The sequence below is a fragment of the Eleutherodactylus coqui genome, chromosome 2, assembly GCF_035609145.1.
Source record: "Eleutherodactylus coqui strain aEleCoq1 chromosome 2, aEleCoq1.hap1, whole genome shotgun sequence".
Taxonomy (NCBI): domain Eukaryota; kingdom Metazoa; phylum Chordata; class Amphibia; order Anura; family Eleutherodactylidae; genus Eleutherodactylus; species Eleutherodactylus coqui.
Window position 1 is genome coordinate 48,787,076 of NC_089838.1, and position 18,197 is coordinate 48,805,272.

General features: G+C 49.8%; 8 protein-coding genes across 8 annotated transcripts; 5 read left to right on the forward strand and 3 right to left on the reverse strand.

Annotated features, from left to right (window-relative positions):
- Positions 1-131: 131 nt before the first annotated feature.
- Positions 132-596, reverse strand: LOC136610534 (histone H2A type 1-like). Its single transcript, XM_066589764.1, has one exon. It carries the CDS (start codon positions 594-596, stop codon positions 210-212), a length of 387 nt encoding a protein of 128 aa, XP_066445861.1. The 3' UTR covers positions 132-209.
- A 314-nt stretch (positions 597-910) lies between these two features.
- LOC136610535 (histone H2B-like) lies at positions 911-1,512 on the forward strand. The gene has a single exon (XM_066589765.1). The coding sequence runs from the start codon at positions 926-928 to the stop codon at positions 1,304-1,306; it is 381 nt and encodes a 126-aa protein (XP_066445862.1). The 5' UTR covers positions 911-925; the 3' UTR covers positions 1,307-1,512.
- Positions 1,513-5,186: 3,674 nt separating this feature from the next.
- Positions 5,187-5,756, reverse strand: LOC136610537 (histone H2B). The gene has a single exon (XM_066589766.1). The coding sequence runs from the start codon at positions 5,709-5,711 to the stop codon at positions 5,331-5,333; it is 381 nt and encodes a 126-aa protein (XP_066445863.1). The 5' UTR covers positions 5,712-5,756; the 3' UTR covers positions 5,187-5,330.
- Positions 5,757-6,012: 256 nt separating this feature from the next.
- Positions 6,013-7,129, forward strand: LOC136610538 (histone H2A type 1-like). The gene has a single exon (XM_066589767.1). The coding sequence runs from the start codon at positions 6,039-6,041 to the stop codon at positions 6,423-6,425; it is 387 nt and encodes a 128-aa protein (XP_066445864.1). The 5' UTR covers positions 6,013-6,038; the 3' UTR covers positions 6,426-7,129.
- Positions 7,130-9,051: 1,922 nt separating this feature from the next.
- On the forward strand, positions 9,052-9,613 carry LOC136610539 (histone H2B-like). Its single transcript, XM_066589768.1, has one exon. It carries the CDS (start codon positions 9,067-9,069, stop codon positions 9,445-9,447), a length of 381 nt encoding a protein of 126 aa, XP_066445865.1. The 5' UTR covers positions 9,052-9,066; the 3' UTR covers positions 9,448-9,613.
- Positions 9,614-13,765: 4,152 nt separating this feature from the next.
- On the reverse strand, positions 13,766-14,330 carry LOC136610540 (histone H2B). The gene has a single exon (XM_066589770.1). It carries the CDS (start codon positions 14,300-14,302, stop codon positions 13,922-13,924), a length of 381 nt encoding a protein of 126 aa, XP_066445867.1. The 5' UTR covers positions 14,303-14,330; the 3' UTR covers positions 13,766-13,921.
- A 216-nt stretch (positions 14,331-14,546) lies between these two features.
- Positions 14,547-15,720, forward strand: LOC136610541 (histone H2A type 1-like). Its single transcript, XM_066589771.1, has one exon. It carries the CDS (start codon positions 14,588-14,590, stop codon positions 15,014-15,016), a length of 429 nt encoding a protein of 142 aa, XP_066445868.1. The 5' UTR covers positions 14,547-14,587; the 3' UTR covers positions 15,017-15,720.
- A 1,915-nt stretch (positions 15,721-17,635) lies between these two features.
- LOC136610542 (histone H2B-like) lies at positions 17,636-18,197 on the forward strand. The gene has a single exon (XM_066589772.1). The coding sequence runs from the start codon at positions 17,651-17,653 to the stop codon at positions 18,029-18,031; it is 381 nt and encodes a 126-aa protein (XP_066445869.1). The 5' UTR covers positions 17,636-17,650; the 3' UTR covers positions 18,032-18,197.

Here is an 18,197-nt window from a genome sequence, read left to right on the forward strand (position 1 = left end):
GCTGTGTCTAAACCAGCCCTAAATAACTGCCTCCTGTCATGTATGTTAAATCCACACCGCTACCCGATGCTGCAGATATCTGCAGTACAATTAGCACATTTATATTCTATACAATGAGCATATCAGCTGCACAGCTCTGTTGTAAGGAACATGTGGGTGGCTCTTAGAAGAGCCTTTGGTTCTATGAAGGAATCTGGGATCAGCGGCGCTCACTTGCTTTTCTTGCTGCTCTCGGTCTTCTTAGGCAGCAGCACAGCCTGGATGTTTGGCAGGACACCTCCCTGGGCGATGGTCACCCCACCCAGCAGCCTGTTCAGCTCCTCATCATTACGCACAGCCAGCTGGAGGTGACGGGGGATGATGCGGGTCTTCTTGTTATCCCGGGCAGCATTGCCGGCCAATTCCAGGATCTCAGCGGTCAGGTACTCCAGCACAGCTGCCAGATAGACTGGAGCGCCGGCACCCACCCTCTCAGCATAGTTGCCCTTGCGGAGAAGCCTGTGCACACGGCCAACGGGGAACTGCAGTCCTGCCCGGGATGAGCGAGTCTTGGCCTTAGCACGGGCTTTGCCTCCTTGTTTGCCTCGTCCAGACATCTTCTACAACTTAATATAAAAGCAGAGAGAACTTCTTAGTATATGAATACAAGGAGCTCTGCAGCCACCTTTTATAACGTGCTGCCCCGCCCTCCGTTCCTTTCATTGGGTAGATTTCAATCCCACCAATGGAGAAACGGCTTGTGAAACCACCAATGAGCTGCACTGGGTGTGGCTTGTGACGCCCCCCTACAGGTCACGCGACCTGCTTTTCCAGTAAAACAACGAGAATACAGCAGTGCTCATTTGCATGGCCGGTCTATAAATACGGCTGCGGTGGGCGGTGCAGGAACATTATTCTCTTGTCAGGAAAGTATCTTTGTGCTATCATGCCTGATCCTGCCAAGTCTGCTCCAGCAGCCAAGAAGGGCTCCAAGAAAGCCGTGACCAAGACTCAGAAGAAGGATGGCAAGAAGCGGAGAAAGACCAGGAAAGAGAGCTATGCCATCTATGTGTACAAGGTACTGAAGCAGGTCCACCCTGACACTGGCATCTCCTCCAAAGCCATGGGCATCATGAACTCCTTTGTCAATGACATCTTCGAGCGCATCGCAGGGGAAGCCTCCCGCCTGGCTCACTACAACAAGCGCCACACCATCACCTCCCGGGAGATCCAGACTGCCGTGCGCCTGCTGCTGCCCGGAGAGCTGGCCAAGCACGCCGTGTCCGAGGGCACCAAGGCTGTCACCAAATACACCAGTGCCAAGTAATCTGTTCCGGTCTCCTCTGTGTACCATCACCCCAAAGGCTCTTCTAAGAGCCACCCACCCCATCTACAGCAGAGCTGTCACCTCTGGGTTGTGTAGATCCTTTCATGTTTTATAAATTGTTCTGTACTAAAAAAATCTGAACCATCAAAAATAACTTTCTGCACCGACCTATTCTTGGTGTGAAGCCTTGTTCGTTCTCGCTGATCCCTTCAACAGTTTACAGCAGTAAGAGAAACCCACACAACTGCCTGTAAATATTAAGTATGTTACTGTTGTGCACGTTCTGTTCTGCTGCTGGAGTTCTCTGCCTGGTTCCACACTGTGCAGCTGAGAACACCCTGCTGGTTCCTGTATTGTCCCAATTCTCTGCTGGGCTCTAGAGCAGCTCTGGGTCCTAGTGCCACTGGAATGTAGTCCTTTGTTCTGCCCTCAGTAGGTGGAGCTGCACTGTTAACCCTTTCAGTAGTGACTCTTCGGGTAAACTCTGTATTGTGTTCTTTACTTTTACAACAACAAAAGCATTTAATTCCAACTCAGGCAAATTGTTATAAACCTGATTGGAAAAATCGCAATCCATCCATGTATTGTTTTAGGAGTTTAGTCGGACAGGGAGGGATCAGCGATGAGGATTTATAGGGATTATGTTGTCTGATGGTTAAAGTGATCTACATTGTGAAATGCGGCCCATTATTATGGCGGCTGCTCGGAGTTTCCTCCGTGTTTATTGGAGACTTTGTAGAATGAGTCTGACTGACGGCTCCTCGTCCTCCTGAAGATCATTGTCTACATCTCTCATATAATCAGGTTAGGAAGCAGAAAAACCGCGGCAAGAATTGTAGAAAAAGCGGGAGATTCAAAGCACAAATAGTTCTGTGTTCAGCCAATCAGCAGAGAGGGGAGGGGTCACACATGTAAACAGTCAATGTAACATCATATATAGAGGCTGCAGGACACTCCAGCCGCTGAATCCTCTACAGCCTCCACCCCTTCCCAGAGTACAGGAGGAGGCTGATGTGTCCAGTAATTGTTATACAGGAGGAGCAGACCTTCTTTTCCTGTCTATTATAACTGGATAGTCAGTCTGCTTCTGCACAGCCATCCACATAGATGTGCGGTTATATCACCCACCTCTCCCGGAGTCCTGAAGAGCCATCCCCTTAAATAGAGGTCTGGTTCGTCACCCAGCTCTCCCGGAGTGCTGCAGGGTCATCCCTTTGCACAGAGGTGAGGTTTATCACTCAGCACTCTTGGAGTCCTGCACGGCAAGCCTTTTATGTAAAGTTGCAGTCATATCACCCACATTTCCCTGCACTCCCATTCCGGGACTCTGGGAGATACAATAAGTCTGCACCTCTATGTGATGGGATGGCTGTGCAGGACTCCGGAGGAGCTGGATGATGTAAATGTACCACCCTGCAGCCTCACATCAGCTGGCCCCACTCTGTGTCTCCCCGTCCAACGCAGGGTGCCTGCTGCTGTCTTTAGCTGCCGTCAAGGTAGCCAGCTGTGGGAGTTCACTATAACTGCAACATGCCAAACCCATGTCTCCACATAGTTCCAGTGGAGACAAGATGCACCACTACCCTCTTCAGGACTCCATGAAAGCAGTGTGATATAGCCGTACCTCTATGTGGATAGACAGGAGAAAGTAAAAAATTTTGCTCCTCCTGCAGTTTAGTAATACAAAAACTAGAATCCAGTCGGCTTATTCCATTATCTCTCTCTGGTAGATGTACTACTGGAGGAGCAGACTGAGAGGTCTCTGGTAGATGTAATACAGGAGGACCAGCCTGAGGGCTCTCTGGTAGATGGAATACAGGAGATGTAGATTGAGGGGTCTCTGGTAGATGTAATACAGGGGGAGCAGACTAAGGGGGTCTCTGGTAGATGTAATACAGAGGGAGCAGCCTGAGGGGTCTGTGGTAGATGAAATACAGGGGAAGCAGACTGAGGGGTCTCTGGTAGATGTAATACAGGAGGAACAAACTGAGGGGTCTCTGGTAGATGTAATACAGGAGGAGCAGACTGAGGGGTCTCTGGTAGATGTAATACAGGAGGAGCAGACTGAGGGGTCTCTGGTAGATGTAATACGGGAGGAGCAGACTGAGGGGTCTCTGGTAGATGAAAAACAGGGTAAGCAGACTGAGGGGTCTCTGGTAGTAGTAACTATCTATTGTACATATGCAATTATTTATTATTAACCATTTCAGGGGACGTACTAAAAAGAATGAACAAAAAGAATTAATCATATCGCAAATCAGTGAAAATCTACAGTAACTGTGTTAGGCCGCCTTACAGACGGTCGGGTCGGATCCCTCTGCGAGAATTCTCGCAGCGGGACCCGACCCGAGCCCCTGCAGAAAGCAGCGTGTCACTCACCTGTGTAGACCGGAGCCAGTGGCCGGGGAGGGACATTTCTGTGCGAGCCCTGCACAGAAATAGAGCATGCCGCGATTTGTTTTCTACGCAGACGAATTGCAGCCGTCTGCATAGGATTGCATGTTGTAATGCAATCCTATGCAAGCGTGTATGAGCGGAAATTCTGCGGGGAATCCTGCTGCGGAATTTCCGCCCGTGTGCAGGAGGCCATAGAAAGAATGAGAACATTACAAGTTAAAGGGGTTGTCCCGCGCCGAAACGGGTTTTTTTTTTTTTTCAACAGCCCTCCCGTTCGGCGCGAGACAAACCCGATGCAGGGACCTAAAGAAAAATCCGCACAGCGCTTACCTGAATCCCCGCGCTCCGGTGACTTCTTACTTACCGGTTGAAGATGGCCGCCGGGATCTTCTCCCTCGGTGGACCGCAGGGCTTCTGTGCGGTCCATTGCCGATTCCAGCCTCCTGATTGGCTGGAATCGGCACGTGACAGGGCGGAGCTACCAGGAGCCGCTCTCAGGCACGAGCAGCCCCATTGAGAAAAGAAGAAGACCCGGACTGCGCAAGCGCGTCTAATCTGGTGATTAGACGCTGAAAATTAGACGGCACCATGGTGACGAGGACACTAGCAACGGAACAGGTAAGTGAATAACTTCTGTATGGCTCATAATTAATGCACAATGTACATTACAAAGTGCATTAATATGGCCATACAGAAGTGTATAGACCCACTTGCTTTCGCGGGACAACCCCTTTAAGACTGGGACAGTGCTAACTGGGAGGAGCTACAGTCCAGTACCTTCTGCTCATTGGCTGGTTACCGGAGATTTTGAACTTCCCGCTCAGTTGAGCGGTTCTTTAGCTCTTTCTCTCCCTCCATTCATGTAGCACGTGTGATCGCTCAACCGTAATACAGGAGACTGAGATGCACTGAACGTTTCTCCTTATTGTAACACAGGACACAAATGTCTTAATATAACCCCAAACCAGACCAAGCAGATTACTGTATAGTAGGTTACTGGTCCATTTAGAGTTCTGCATCTGCCCTGCCCACACCATGAATATACTATATATGAAGAGATGCTTCCTCTGCTGGGAGCGGGTGTTCTACAGAAACAGCTGGAGAGGTTGAGGTCCTTTGTCCTCTCTTCCCAGCACCCCGATTCTCTTAGGCACCCCTGTGTGCCCCACTTCCCCTACACTGCACTACAACCCTCACAGTGTCATCCATAACTCCTTATGTCACCAGCTTCCTACTCACAGGGAAACTGGTCAGAATACAGCGGAGTGCAGGAATCAGCAGCTTATCAGCTGCCACACATAATGGGAACACCAGACAGAGAACTCCAGCAGCAGAACAGAAGTTGCTCTGTTCTTGGTATTAACACGCGGTCACCAGGAAGAGGAGGGTGGGGGTGTTCTTCACACTCGAAGATGTGACAGTGATCAGTGAGAACACGTAAGACTCATCAAGAATGGTCTGTGCAGAAAGCAATTTTTGACAGCTCAAATTTATTTTTTTTCAGTACAGATCATAATAATCATGATTGGAGCCACACAACCTGGAGGTGACAGCTCTGCTGTAGACGGGGTGGGTGGCTCTTAGAAGAGCCTTTGGGGTGATGGTACACAGAGGAGACTGGAGCAGATTACTTGGCACTGGTGTACTTGGTGACGGCCTTGGTGCCCTCGGACACGGCATGCTTGGCCAGCTCTCCGGGCAGCAGCAGGCGCACGGCAGTCTGGATCTCCCGGGAGGTGATGGTGGAGCGCTTGTTGTAGTGAGCCAGGCGGGAGGCTTCCCCTGCGATGCGCTCAAAGATATCATTGACAAAGGAGTTCATGATGCCCATGGCCTTGGAGGAGATGCCGGTGTCAGGGTGGACCTGCTTCAGCACCTTGTACACGTAGATGGCATAGCTCTCTTTCCTGGTCTTTCTCCGCTTCTTGCCATCCTTCTTCTGAGTCTTGGTCACGGCTTTCTTAGAGCCCTTCTTGGCCGCTGGAGCAGACTTGGCGGGATCAGGCATGATAGCACAAACACACTTTCCTGACAAGAGAATAATGTTCCTGCACCGCCCACCGCAGCCGTATTTATAGCCGGTCCATGCAAATGAGCACTGCTGTCTGCTCACCATTCTACTTGAGGAGCAAGTCATGTGACCTGTAGGGACGTCAAAAGCCACGCCCATTGCAGTTCATTGGTGCTTCTACAAGTCTATTCTCAATTTGTCTGATTGAAATCTATCCAATGACAGGAGAGGAGGGCGGAGCAGCAGGTTATAAAAGGTAGCTGAAGGGCTCCTCGGCATCTTATGCTGAAGAGTTTTCTCTGCTGCTCTCTTATAGTGAAGACGATGTCTGGACGCGGCAAACAAGGAGGTAAAGTCCGTGCTAAGGCCAAGACCCGCTCATCCCGGGCAGGACTGCAGTTCCCCGTCGGCCGTGTGCACAGGCTTCTCCGCAAGGGCAACTATGCTGAGCGGGTTGGCGCCGGCGCTCCGGTCTATCTGGCAGCTGTGCTGGAGTATCTGACCGCCGAGATCCTGGAATTGGCTGGCAATGCTGCCCGGGACAACAAAAAGACCCGCATCATCCCCCGTCACCTCCAGTTGGCTGTGCGGAATGATGAGGAGCTGAATAGGCTACTAGGTGGGGTGACCATCGCCCAAGGAGGTGTCCTGCCAAACATCCAGGCTGTGCTGCTGCCCAAGAAGACCGAGAGCAGCAAGAAAAGCAAGTGAGCACCGCTGATCCCAGATTCCTTCATAGAACCAAAGGCTCTTCTAAGAGCCACCCACATGTTTCTTACAACAGAGCTGTGCCGCTGACTTGCTCATATCATGAGATTAATACCAATGGCTGGCTGGTAGAGGGCGCTCTGTGCTGATACCTAGATGTGACCAGCCATTCTGCCTGGTTGATCCCACTCGTGATGTTTGTGTGCCCTCCTTCTATACATGAATGGTCAAAACTGGAGGATGTGGTCAGAAATTGCTCTGATTGGGAAAGCCAGGTGATTTGGCTGCACCATTATATAAAGAGTTCAGATGTTTTTTTGTTCCGCTGGTTTTCTTCTATGACTGTTGTCCCAGAGGCTTCACCTTGGACCCAGAGTCCTGCATAGCTTTTCTCTTGCATAGAGTAGCAGCCCATGTTACCCAGCTCTCAAAGCCCTGCACAGTCCCCTTACTTGGCGGTAAGTCCACAACACCCAGCTATTCTGGAGTTCTACATAGCTACCCACATTCGTAGCTGTGCGGCCATATTATTCAGCTCTCCTAAAGTCCTGAAAAGTCATCCCCTTTTTATTGATGTGCAGCCAAATTGCAGCTGTCTCCATATGTAGACTTTAGTAGTGCAGCCACGTCACCCAGTTCTCCCCAAGTCCTGCAAAGCCATTCCCTATTATGAAGATGATCTTATATCACCCAGCTCTCCCAGAGTCCTGCACAGCTGTTAAGTAATAATAATAATAATCTTTATTTGTATAGCGCCAACTTATTCCGCAGCGCTTAAGTAAAGGTACAACTATGTAGTCACACTCTCCAGTCTTTCTGTGCAGCCGTTATATAATCCAGCTATCTTTGTGTAGATTGAACTAGTGATTTAGCAAAGTCACCCAGCTCTCCCAGAGTCCTGCATGGCTGGGTCTATATTTTGATTATAAGACGTTTTGAGTTCTGTCTTACAATATAGAGAAACCTTCAGTGCACCGCAGTCTCCTGTATTACGGTTGGGGCACATAGAGGATTTGGGTTCCAGGAGTGGGATTAGGGGAGGATCTGTTCGTGTTGCATGGATGGAGGGACAGAAAGAAGGGAAGAACTGCTCAATTGAGCGGGAAGTTTAAAATATCTGGTAATCTGCCAATGAACAGGAAGTACTGGACTGTAGCTCCTCCCACAGTCAGCACTGCCCCTGTATTAACCCTTTACTGTTCTCATTCATTCTATCAGTTTCTTTAGATATTCACTAATTTGCAATAATTTTAATTATTTTTGTTCACTCCTTTTTATGCCCCCTGAAATGGTTAAATAATAAATCATTGCATATGTACAACAGATAGTTACTACAAAGCAATAATATGGTTAATAAATACGACCCAGCGCTGCCTGTCGGCAGAGACGTTGCAGAGCGGCAGATAACATGTAGCACAGGAAGAATGTCTGTTGGGAAACAACGGATCCACCAACTGTTGGAATAATTACATCAGCTGCTAAATAATAGTTACCCAACTGCATGTGATACAGCGGGTGTCACAGGGATGTCAGTGTGTGGGGCTGCGTCTTATTGCCCTTGTATTCTACAGTATAATATATATTCTGGGTGATATAACAGGCGGGCTCGGGGGTATAGGAGCGTCATCACCAGTGCGCACTTCAGACTCCGGTCACTGCGTAACTATAAACTGCTGAATACAGGGATGAGTTTTTGAAAGTTGAGCAGCAGGGGTGCCGATTATTGACAACCCGGCCGCACCGTGTACTGCAGGTTACTGCCTTCACACTTAGAACTACCGGTATGTAAAGTGAGCAACTTGCAGATTAAGGGTTAAATGCACATAATTAGGAGGGTGTCCCGTGGGCAGTCATGTATGGGGCAGCTTGGACAAAGCATGAAGCTTGTTAATGGCACCTAATGGTATTTATTATCCTCTCCTCCCACGGAGGCTACACATATACATAGAAAGAGAGCAGCTAGTGGAGCCCGTCCTAGAGAGAGCTGCTCCCCTGCCCGGGGGAGGGTTCATGCGATGCAGCAGAGCCGGAGTGACCCTATTCGGCTCCTCATTGTTATGCACGGCCAGCTGGAGGTGACGGGGGATGATGCGGGTCTTCTTGTTGTCCCGGGCGGCATTGCCAGCCAATTCCAGGATCTCAGCGGTCAGATACTCCAGCACAGCTGCCAGATAGACCGGAGCGCCGGCGCCCACCCTCTCAGCGTAGCTGCCCTTGTGGAGGAGCCCGTGCACACGGCCGACGAACTGCAGAGTGAGTCTTGGCTTTAGCACTGGCTTTACCGCCTTGTTTACCTCGTCCAGACAGTATATGCATAGAGATTTAAGAGCTGAAGGGGAGAAAAAAAAATGCAGAATTGGTAACAAGACGATATCTCCTACTGACTTCTTACAACCTGCTGCTCCGCCCTCCTCTCCTGTCATTGGATAGATTTCAATCGGACAAATGGAGAGCAGACTTGTAGAAGCACCAATGAGCTGCACTGGGTGTGGTTTATGATGTCCCTACAGGTCACATGACTTGCTCCTCCAGTAGAATGGTGAGCAGACAGCAGTGCTCATTTGCATGGCCGGTCTATAAATACGGCTGCGGTGGGCGGTGCAGGAACATTATTCTCTTGTCAGGAAAGTGTGTTTGTGCTATCATGCCTGATCCCGCCAAGTCTGCTCCAGCGGCCAAGAAGGGCTCCAAGAAAGCCGTGACCAAGACTCAGAAGAAAGACGGCAAGAAGCGGAGGAAGACCAGGAAGGAGAGCTATGCTATCTATGTGTACAAGGTGCTGAAGCAGGTCCACCCTGACACCGGCATCTCCTCCAAGGCCATGGGCATCATGAACTCCTTTGTCAATGATATCTTTGAGCGCATCGCAGGGGAAGCCTCCCGCCTGGCTCACTACAACAAGCGCCACACCATCACCTCCCGGGAGATCCAGACTGCCGTGCGCCTGCTGCTGCCCGGAGAGCTGGCCAAGCACGCCGTGTCCGAGGGCACCAAGGCTGTCACCAAATACACCAGTGCCAAGTAATCTGTTCCGGTCTCCTCTGTGTACCATCACCCCAAAGGCTCTTCTAAGAGCCACCCACCCCATCTACAGCAGAGCTGTCACCTCTGGGTTGTGTAGATCCTTTCATGTTTTATAAAATGTTCTGTACTAAAAAAATAATCTGAACCATCAAAAATAACTTTCTGCACCGACCTGTTCTTGGTGTGAAGCCTTGTTCGTTCTCGCTGATCCCTTCAACAGTTTACAGCAGTAAGAGAAACCCACACAACTGCCTGTAAATATTAAAGGGGTTGTCCCGAGGCAGCAAGTGGGTCTATACACTTCTGTATGGCCATAATAATGCACTTTGTAATATACATTGTGCATTAATTATGAGCCATACAGAAGTTATAAAAAGTTTTATACTTACCTGCTCCGTTGCTGGCGTCCTCGTCTCCATGGTGCCGACTAATTTTCGCCCTCCGATGGCCAAATTAGCCGCGCTTGCGCAGTCCGGGTCTTCTTCTTTTCTGAATGGGGCTCCGTGTAGCTCCGCCCCGTCACGTGCCGATTCCAGCCAATCAGGAGGCTGGAATCGGCAATGGACCGCACAGAAGCCCTGCGGTCCATGGAGACAGAGGATCCCGGCGGCCATCTTCAGCAGGTGAGTATGAAGACGCCGGACCGCCGGGATTCAGGTAAGCGCTGTGCGGGTTGTTTTTTTAACCCCTGCAGCGGGGTTGTCTCGCGCCGAACGGGGGGGGGGGGGGTTTAAAAAAAAAAAAAACCCGTTTCGGCGCGGGACAACCCCTTTAAGTATGTTACTGTTGTGCACGTTCTGTTCTGCCGCTGGAGTTCTCTGCCCGTTCCACACTGTGTGGCTGATAACATCCTGCTGGTTCCTGTATTGTCCCAATTCTCTGCTGGGCTCTAGAGCAGCTCTGGGTCCTAGTGCCACTGGAATGTAGTCCTTTATTCTGCCCTCAGTAGGTGGAGCTGCACTGTTAACCCTTTCAGTAGTGACTCTTCGGGTAAACTCTGTATTGTGTCTTTTACTTTTACAACAACAAGTATTTAATTCCAACTCAGGCAAATTGTTATAAACCTGATTGGAAAAATCGCAATCCATCCATGTATTGTTTTAGGAGTTTAGTCGGACAGGGAGGGATCAGCGATGAGGATTTATAGCGATTATGTTGTCTGATGGTTAAAGTGATATACATTGTGAAATGCGGCCCATTATTATGGCGGCTGCTCGGAGTTTCCTCCGTGTTTATTGGGGACTTTGTAGAATGAGTCTGACTGACGGCTCCTCGTCCTCCTGAAGATCATTGTCTACATCTCTCATATAATCAGGTTAGGAAGCAGGAAAACCGCGGCAAGAATTGTAGAAAGAGCGGGAGATTCAAAGCACAAATAGTTCTGTGTTCAGCCAATCAGCAGAGAGGGGAGGAGTCACACATGTAAACAGTCAATGTAACATCATATATAGAGGCTGCAGGACACTCCAGCCGCTGAATCCTCTACAGCCCCCACCCCTTCCCAGAATACAGGAGGAGGCTGATGTGTCCTGTAATTGTTATACAGGAGGAGCAGACCTTATTTTCCTGTCTATTATAACTGGATAGTCAGTCTGCTTCTGCACAGCCATCCACATAGATGTGCGGTTATATCACCCACCTCTCCCGGAGTCCTGAAGAGCCATCCCCTTAAATAGAGGTCTGGTTCGTCACCCAGCTCTCCCGGAGTGCTGCAGGGTCATCCCTTTGCACAGAGGTGAGGTTTATCACTCAGCACTCTTGGAGTCCTGCACGGCCAGCCTTTTATGTAAAGTTGCAGTCATATCACCCAAATTTCCCTGCACTCCCATTCCGGGACTCTGGGAGATACAATAAGTCTGCACCTCTATGTGATGGGATGGCTGTGCAGGACTCCGGAGGAGCTGGATGATGTGAGGCTGCAGGGTGGTACATTTACATCAGCTGGCCCCACTCTGTGTCTCCCCGTCCAACGCAGGGTGCCTGCTGCTGTCTTTAGCTGCCGTCAAGGTAGCCAGCTGTGGGAGTTCACTATAACTGCAACATGCCAAACCCATGTCTCCACATAGTTCCAGTGGAGACAAGATGCACCACTACCCTCTTCAGGACTCCATGAAAGCAGTGTGATATAGCCGTACCTCTATGTGGATAGACAGGAGAAAGTAAAAAATTTTGCTCCTCCTGCAGTTTAGTAATAGAAAAACTAGAATCCAGTCGGCTTATTCCATTATATCTCTCTGGTAGATGTAATACAGAAGGAGCAGACTGAGGGCTCTCTGGTAGATGGAATACAGGAGATGCAGATTGAGGGGTCTCTGGTAGATGTAATACAGGGGGAGCAGACTAAGGGGGTCTCTGGTAGATGTAATACAGAGGGAGCAGCCTGAGGGGTCTGTGGTAGATGAAATACAGGGGAAGCAGACTGAGGGGTCTCTGGTAGATGTAATACAGGAGGAGCAGACTAAGGGGTCTGTAGTAGATGTAATACAGGAGGAGCAGACTAAGGGGTCTGTGGTAGATGTAATACAGGAGGACCAGCCTGAGGGCTCTCTGGTAGATGAAATACAGGGGAAGCAGACTGAGGGGTCTCTGATAGATGTAATACAGGAGGAGCAGACTGAGGGGTCTCTGGTAGATGTAATACGGGAGGAGCAGACTAAGGGGTCTGTGGTAGATGAAATACAGGGGAAGCAGACTGAGGGGTCTCTGATAGATGTAATACAGGAGGAGCAGACTGAGGGGTCTCTGGTAGATGTAATACAGGAGGAGCAGACTGAGGGGTCTCTGGTAGATGTAATACAGGAGGAGCAGACTGAGGGGTCTCTGGTAGATGTAATACAGGAGGAGCAGACTGAGGGGTCTCTGGTAGATGTAATACAGGAGGAGCAGACTGAGGGGTCTCTGGTAGATGTAATACGGGAGGAGCAGACTAAGGGGTCTGTGGTAGATGAAATACAGGTGAAGCAGACTGAGGGGTCTCTGATAGATGTAATACAGGAGGAGCGGACTGGGGGGTCTCTGGTAGATGTAATACAGGAGGAGCAGACTGAGGGGGTCTCTGGTAGATGTAATACGGGAGGAGCAGACTGAGGGGTCTCTGGTAGATGAAATACAGGGGGAGCAGACTGAGGGGTCTCTGGTAGTAGTAGTAACTATCTATTGTACATATGCAATTATTTATTATTAACCATTTCAGGGGACGTACTAAAAAGAATGAACAAAAAGAATTAATCATATCGCAAATCAGTGAAAATCTACAGTAACTGTGTTAGGCCGCCTTACAGACGGTCGGGTCGGATCCCTCTGCGAGAATTCTCGCAGCGGGACCCAACCCGAGCACCTGCAGAAAGCAGCGTGTCACTCACCTGTGTAGACCGGAGCCAGCGGCCGGGGAGGGACATTTCTGTGCGAGCCCTGCACAGAAATAGAGCATGCCGCGATTTGTTTTCTGCGCAGACGAATTGCGGCCGTCTGCATAGGATTGCATGTTGTAATGCAATCCTATGCAAGCGTGTATGAGCGGAAATTCTGCGGGGAATCCTGCTGCGGAATTTCCGCCCGTGTGCAGGAGGCCATAGAAAGAATGAGAACAGTTACAAGTTAAGACTGGGACAGTGCTAACTGGGAGGAGCTACAGTCCAGTACCTTCTGCTCATTGGCTGGTTACCAGAGATTTTGAACTTCCCGCTCAGTTGAGTGGTTCTTCAGCTCTTTCTCTCCCTCCATTCATGTAGCACGTGTGATCGCTCAACCGTAATACAGGAGACTGAGATGCACTGAACATTTCTCCTTATTGTAACACAGGACACAAATGTCTTAATATAACCCCAAACCAGACTACTGTATAGTAGGTTACAGGTCCATTTAGAGTTCTGCATCTGCCCTGCCCACACCATGAATATACTATATATGAAGAGATGCTTCCTCTGCTGGGAGCGGGTGTTCTACAGAAACAGCTGGAGAGGTTGAGGTCCTTTGTCCTCTCTTCCCAGCACCCCGATTCTCTTAGGCACCCCTGTGTGCCCCACTTCCCCTACACTGCACTACAACCCTCACAGTGTCATCCATAAATCCTTATGTCACCAGCTTCCTACTCACGGGGAAACTGGTCAGAATACAGTGGAGTGCAGGAATCAGCAGCTTATCAGCTGCCACACATAATGGGAACACCAGACAGAGAACTCCAGCAGCAGAACAGAAGTTGCTCTGTTCTTGGTATTAACACGCGGTCACCAGGAAGAGGAGGGTTCTTCACACTCGAAGATGTGACAGTGGTCAGTGAGAACAGGTAAGACTCATCAAGAATGGTCTGTGCAGAAAGCAATTTTTGACAGCTCAAATTTATTTTTTTTCAGTACAGATCATAAAAATCATGATTGGAGCCACACAACCTGGAGGTGACAGCTCTGCTGTAGACGGGGTGGGTGGCTCTTAGAAGAGCCTTTGGGGTGATGGTACACAGAGGAGACCGGAGCCGATTACTTGGCGCTGGTGTATTTGGTGACGGCCTTGGTGCCCTCGGACACGGCGTGCTTGGCCAGCTCTCCGGGCAGCAGCAGGCGCACGGCAGTCTGGATCTCCCGGGAGGTGATGGTGGAGCGCTTGTTGTAGTGAGCCAGGCGGGAGGCTTCCCCTGCGATGCGCTCAAAGATATCATTGACAAAGGAGTTCATGATGCCCATGGCCTTGGAGGAGATGCCAGTGTCGGGGTGGACCTGCTTCAGCACCTTGTACACGTAGATAGCATAGCTCTCTTTCCTGGTCTTTCTCCGCTTCTTGCCATCCTTCTTCTGAGTCTTGGTCACGGCTTTCTTGGAGCCCTTCTTGGCCGCTGGAGCAGACTTGGCAGGATCAGGCATGATAGCACAAACACACTTTCCTGACAAGAGAATAATGTTCCTGCACCGCCCACCGCAGCCGTATTTATAGCCGGTCCATGCAAATGAGCACTGCTGTCTGCTCACCATTCTACTTGAGGAGCAAGTCATGTGACCTGTAGGGACGTCAAAAGCCACGCCCATTGCAGTTCATTGGTGCTTCTACAAGTCTATTCTCAATTTGTCTGATTGAAATCTATCCAATGACAGGAGAGGAGGGCGGAGCAGCAGGTTATAAAAGGTAGCTGAAGGGCTCCTCGTGATCTTATGCTGAAGAGTTTTCTCTGCTGCTCTCTTATAGTGAAGACAATGTCTGGACGTGGCAAACAAGGAGGTAAAGTCCGTGCTAAGGCCAAGACCCGCTCATCCCGGGCAGGACTGCAGTTCCCCGTCGGCCGTGTGCACAGGCTTCTCCGCAAGGGCAACTATGCTGAGCGGGTTGGCGCCGGCGCTCCGGTCTATCTGGCAGCTGTGCTGGAGTATCTGACCGCCGAGATCCTGGAATTGGCTGGCAATGCTGCCCGGGACAACAAAAAGACCCGCATCATCCCCCGTCACCTCCAGTTGGCTGTGCGGAATGATGAGGAGCTGAATAGGCTACTAGGTGGGGTGACCATCGCCCAAGGAGGTGTCCTGCCAAACATCCAGGCTGTGCTGCTGCCCAAGAAGACCGAGAGCAGCAAGAAAAGCAAGTGAGCACCGCTGATCCCAGATTCCTTCATAGAACCAAAGGCTCTTCTAAGAGCCACCCACATGTTTCTTACAACAGAGCTGTGCCGCTGACTTGCTCATATCATGAGATTAATACCAATGGCTGGCTGGTAGAGGGCGCTCTGTGCTGATACCTAGATGTGACCAGCCATTCTGCCTGGTTGATCCCACTCGTGATGTTTGTGTGCCCTCCTTCTATACATGAATGGTCAAAACTGGAGGATGTGGTCAGAAATTGCTCTGATTGGGAAAGCCAGGTGATTTGGCTGCACCATTATATAAAGAGTTCAGATGTTTTTTTGTTCCGCTGGTTTTCTTCTATGACTGTTGTCCCAGAGGCTTCACCTTGGACCCAGAGTCCTGCATAGCTTTTCTCTTGCATAGAGTAGCAGCCCATGTTACCCAGCTCTCAAAGCCCTGCACAGTCCCCTTACTTGGCGGTAAGTCCACAACACCCAGCTATTCTGGAGTTCTACATAGCTACCCACATTCGTAGCTGTGCGGCCATATTATTCAGCTCTCCTAAAGTCCTGAAAAGTCATCCCCTTTTTATTGATGTGCAGCCAAATTGCAGCTGTCTCCATATGTAGACTTTAGTAGTGCAGCCACGTCACCCAGTTCTCCCCAAGTCCTGCAAAGCCATTCCCTATTATGAAGATGATCTTATATCACCCAGCTCTCCCAGAGTCCTGCACAGCTGTTATTAAGTAATAATAATAATAATCTTTATTTGTATAGCGCCAACTTATTCCGCAGCGCTTAAGTAAAGGTACAACTATGTAGTCACACTCTCCAGTCTTTCTGTGCAGCCGTTATATAATCCAGCTATCTTTGTGTAGATTGAACTAGTGATTTAGCAAAGTCACCCAGCTCTCCCAGAGTCCTGCATGGCTGGGTCTATATTTTGATTATAATAAGACGTTTTGAGTTCTGTCTTACAATATAGAGAAACCTTCAGTGCACCGCAGTCTCCTGTATTACGGTTGGGGCACATAGAGGATTTGGGTTCCAGGAGTGGGATTAGGGGAGGATCTGTTCGTGTTGCATGGATGGAGGGACAGAAAGAAGGGAAGAACCGCTCAATTGAGCGGGAAGTTTAAGATATCTGGTAATCTGCCAATGAACAGGAAGTACTGGACTGTAGCTCCTCCCACAGTCAGCACTGCCCCTGTATTAACCCTTTACTGTTCTCATTCATTCTATCAGTTTCTTTAGATTTTCACTAATTTGCAATAATTTTAATTATTTTTGTTCACTCCTTTTTACGCCCCCTGAAATGGTTAATTAATAAATCATTGCATATGTACAACAGATAGTTACTACAAAGCAATAATATGGTTAATAAATACGACCCAGCGCTGCCTGTCTGCAGAGACGTTACAGAGCGGCAGATAACATGTAGCACAGGAAGAATGTCTGTTGGGAAACAACGGATCCACCAACTGTTGGAATAATTACATCAGCTGCTAAATAATAGTTACCCAACTGCATGTGATACAGCGGGTGTCAGTGTGTGGGGCTGCATCTTATTGCCCTTGTATTCTACAGTATAGTATATATTCTGGGTGATATAACAGGCGGGCTCGGGGGTATAGGAGCGACATCACCCGTGCGCACTTCAGACTCCGGTCACTGCGTAACTATAAACTGCTGAATACAGGGATGAGTTTTTGAAAGTTGAGCAGCAGGGGTGCCGATTATTGACAACCCGGCCGCACCGTGTACTGCAGGTTACTGCCTTCACACTTAGGACTACAGGTGTGTAAAGTGAGCGACTTGCAGATTAAGGGTTAAATGCACATAGTTAGGAGGGTGTCCCATGGGAAGTCATGTATGGGGCAGCTTGGACAAAGAGCATGAAGCTTGTTAATGGCACCTAATGGTATTTATTATCCTCTCCTCCCACGGAGGCTACACATATACATAGAAAAAGAGCAGCTAGTGGAGCCCGTCCTAGAGAGAGCTGCCCCCCTGCCCGGGGGAGGGTTCATGCGATGCAGCAGAGCCGGAGTGACCCTATTCGGCTCCTCATTGTTGCGCACGGCCAGCTGGAGGTGACGGGGATGATGCGGGCCTTCTTGTTGTCTCGGGCGGCATTTCCAGCCAATTCCAGGATCTCAGCGGTCAGATACTCCAGCACAGCTGCCAGATAGACCGTTGCGCCGGAGCCCACCCTCTCAGCGTAGTTGCCCTTGTGGAGGAGCCCGTGCACACGGCCGACGAACTGCAGAGTGGGTCTTGGCTTTAGCACTGGCTTTACCGCCTTGTTTACCTCGTCCAGATATTATATGCATAGAGATTTAAGAGCTGAAGGGAGAAAAAAAATGCAGAATTGGTAACAAGACGATATCTCCTACTGACTTCTTACAACCTGCTGCTCCGCCCTCCTCTCCTGTCATTGGATAGATTTCAATCGGACAAATGGAGAGCAGACTTGTAGAAGCACCAATGAGCTGCACTGGGCGTGGTTTATGATGTCCCTACAGGTCACATGACTTGCTCCTCCAGTAGAACGGTGAGCAGACAGCAGTGCTCATTTGCATGGCCGGTAATAAATAAGGCTGCGGTGGGCGGTGCAGGAACATTATTCTCTTGTCAGGAAAGTATCTTTGTGCTATCATGCCTGATCCCGCCAAGTCTGCTCCAGCAGCCAAGAAGGGCTCCAAGAAAGCCGTGACTAAGACGCAGAAGAAAGACGGCAAGAAGCGGAGGAAGACCAGGAAGGAGAGCTATGCCATCTATGTGTACAAGGTACTGAAGCAGGTCCACCCCGACACCGGCATCTCCTCCAAGGCCATGGGCATCATGAACTCCTTTGTCAATGACATCTTTGAGCGCATCGCAGGGGAAGCCTCCCGCCTGGCTCACTACAACAAGCGCCACACCATCACCTCCCGGGAGATCCAGACTGCCGTGCGCCTGCTGCTGCCCGGAGAGCTGGCCAAGCACGCCGTGTCCGAGGGCACCAAGGCTGTCACCAAATACACCAGTGCCAAGTAATCTGTTCCGGTCTCCTCTGTGTACCATCACCCCAAAGGCTCTTCTAAGAGCCACCCACCCCGTCTACAGCAGAGCTGTCACCTCTGGGTTGTGTAGATCCTTTCATGTTTTATAAAATGTTCTGTACTAAAAAAAAAATCTGAACCATCAAAAATAACTTTCTGCA

Excerpts from the sequence above, each read along its gene's own strand:
- LOC136610540 (XM_066589770.1), bottom strand. The coding sequence starts at position 14,302 with ATGCCTGATCCTGCCAAGTCTGCTCCAGCGGCCAAGAAGGGCTCCAAG.
- LOC136610535 (XM_066589765.1), top strand. The coding sequence starts at position 926 with ATGCCTGATCCTGCCAAGTCTGCTCCAGCAGCCAAGAAGGGCTCCAAG.
- LOC136610539 (XM_066589768.1), top strand. The coding sequence starts at position 9,067 with ATGCCTGATCCCGCCAAGTCTGCTCCAGCGGCCAAGAAGGGCTCCAAG.
- LOC136610538 (XM_066589767.1), top strand. The coding sequence starts at position 6,039 with ATGTCTGGACGCGGCAAACAAGGAGGTAAAGTCCGTGCTAAGGCCAAG.
- LOC136610537 (XM_066589766.1), bottom strand. The coding sequence starts at position 5,711 with ATGCCTGATCCCGCCAAGTCTGCTCCAGCGGCCAAGAAGGGCTCTAAG.
- LOC136610542 (XM_066589772.1), top strand. The coding sequence starts at position 17,651 with ATGCCTGATCCCGCCAAGTCTGCTCCAGCAGCCAAGAAGGGCTCCAAG.
- LOC136610541 (XM_066589771.1), top strand. The coding sequence starts at position 14,588 with ATGCTGAAGAGTTTTCTCTGCTGCTCTCTTATAGTGAAGACAATGTCT.
- LOC136610534 (XM_066589764.1), bottom strand. The coding sequence starts at position 596 with ATGTCTGGACGAGGCAAACAAGGAGGCAAAGCCCGTGCTAAGGCCAAG.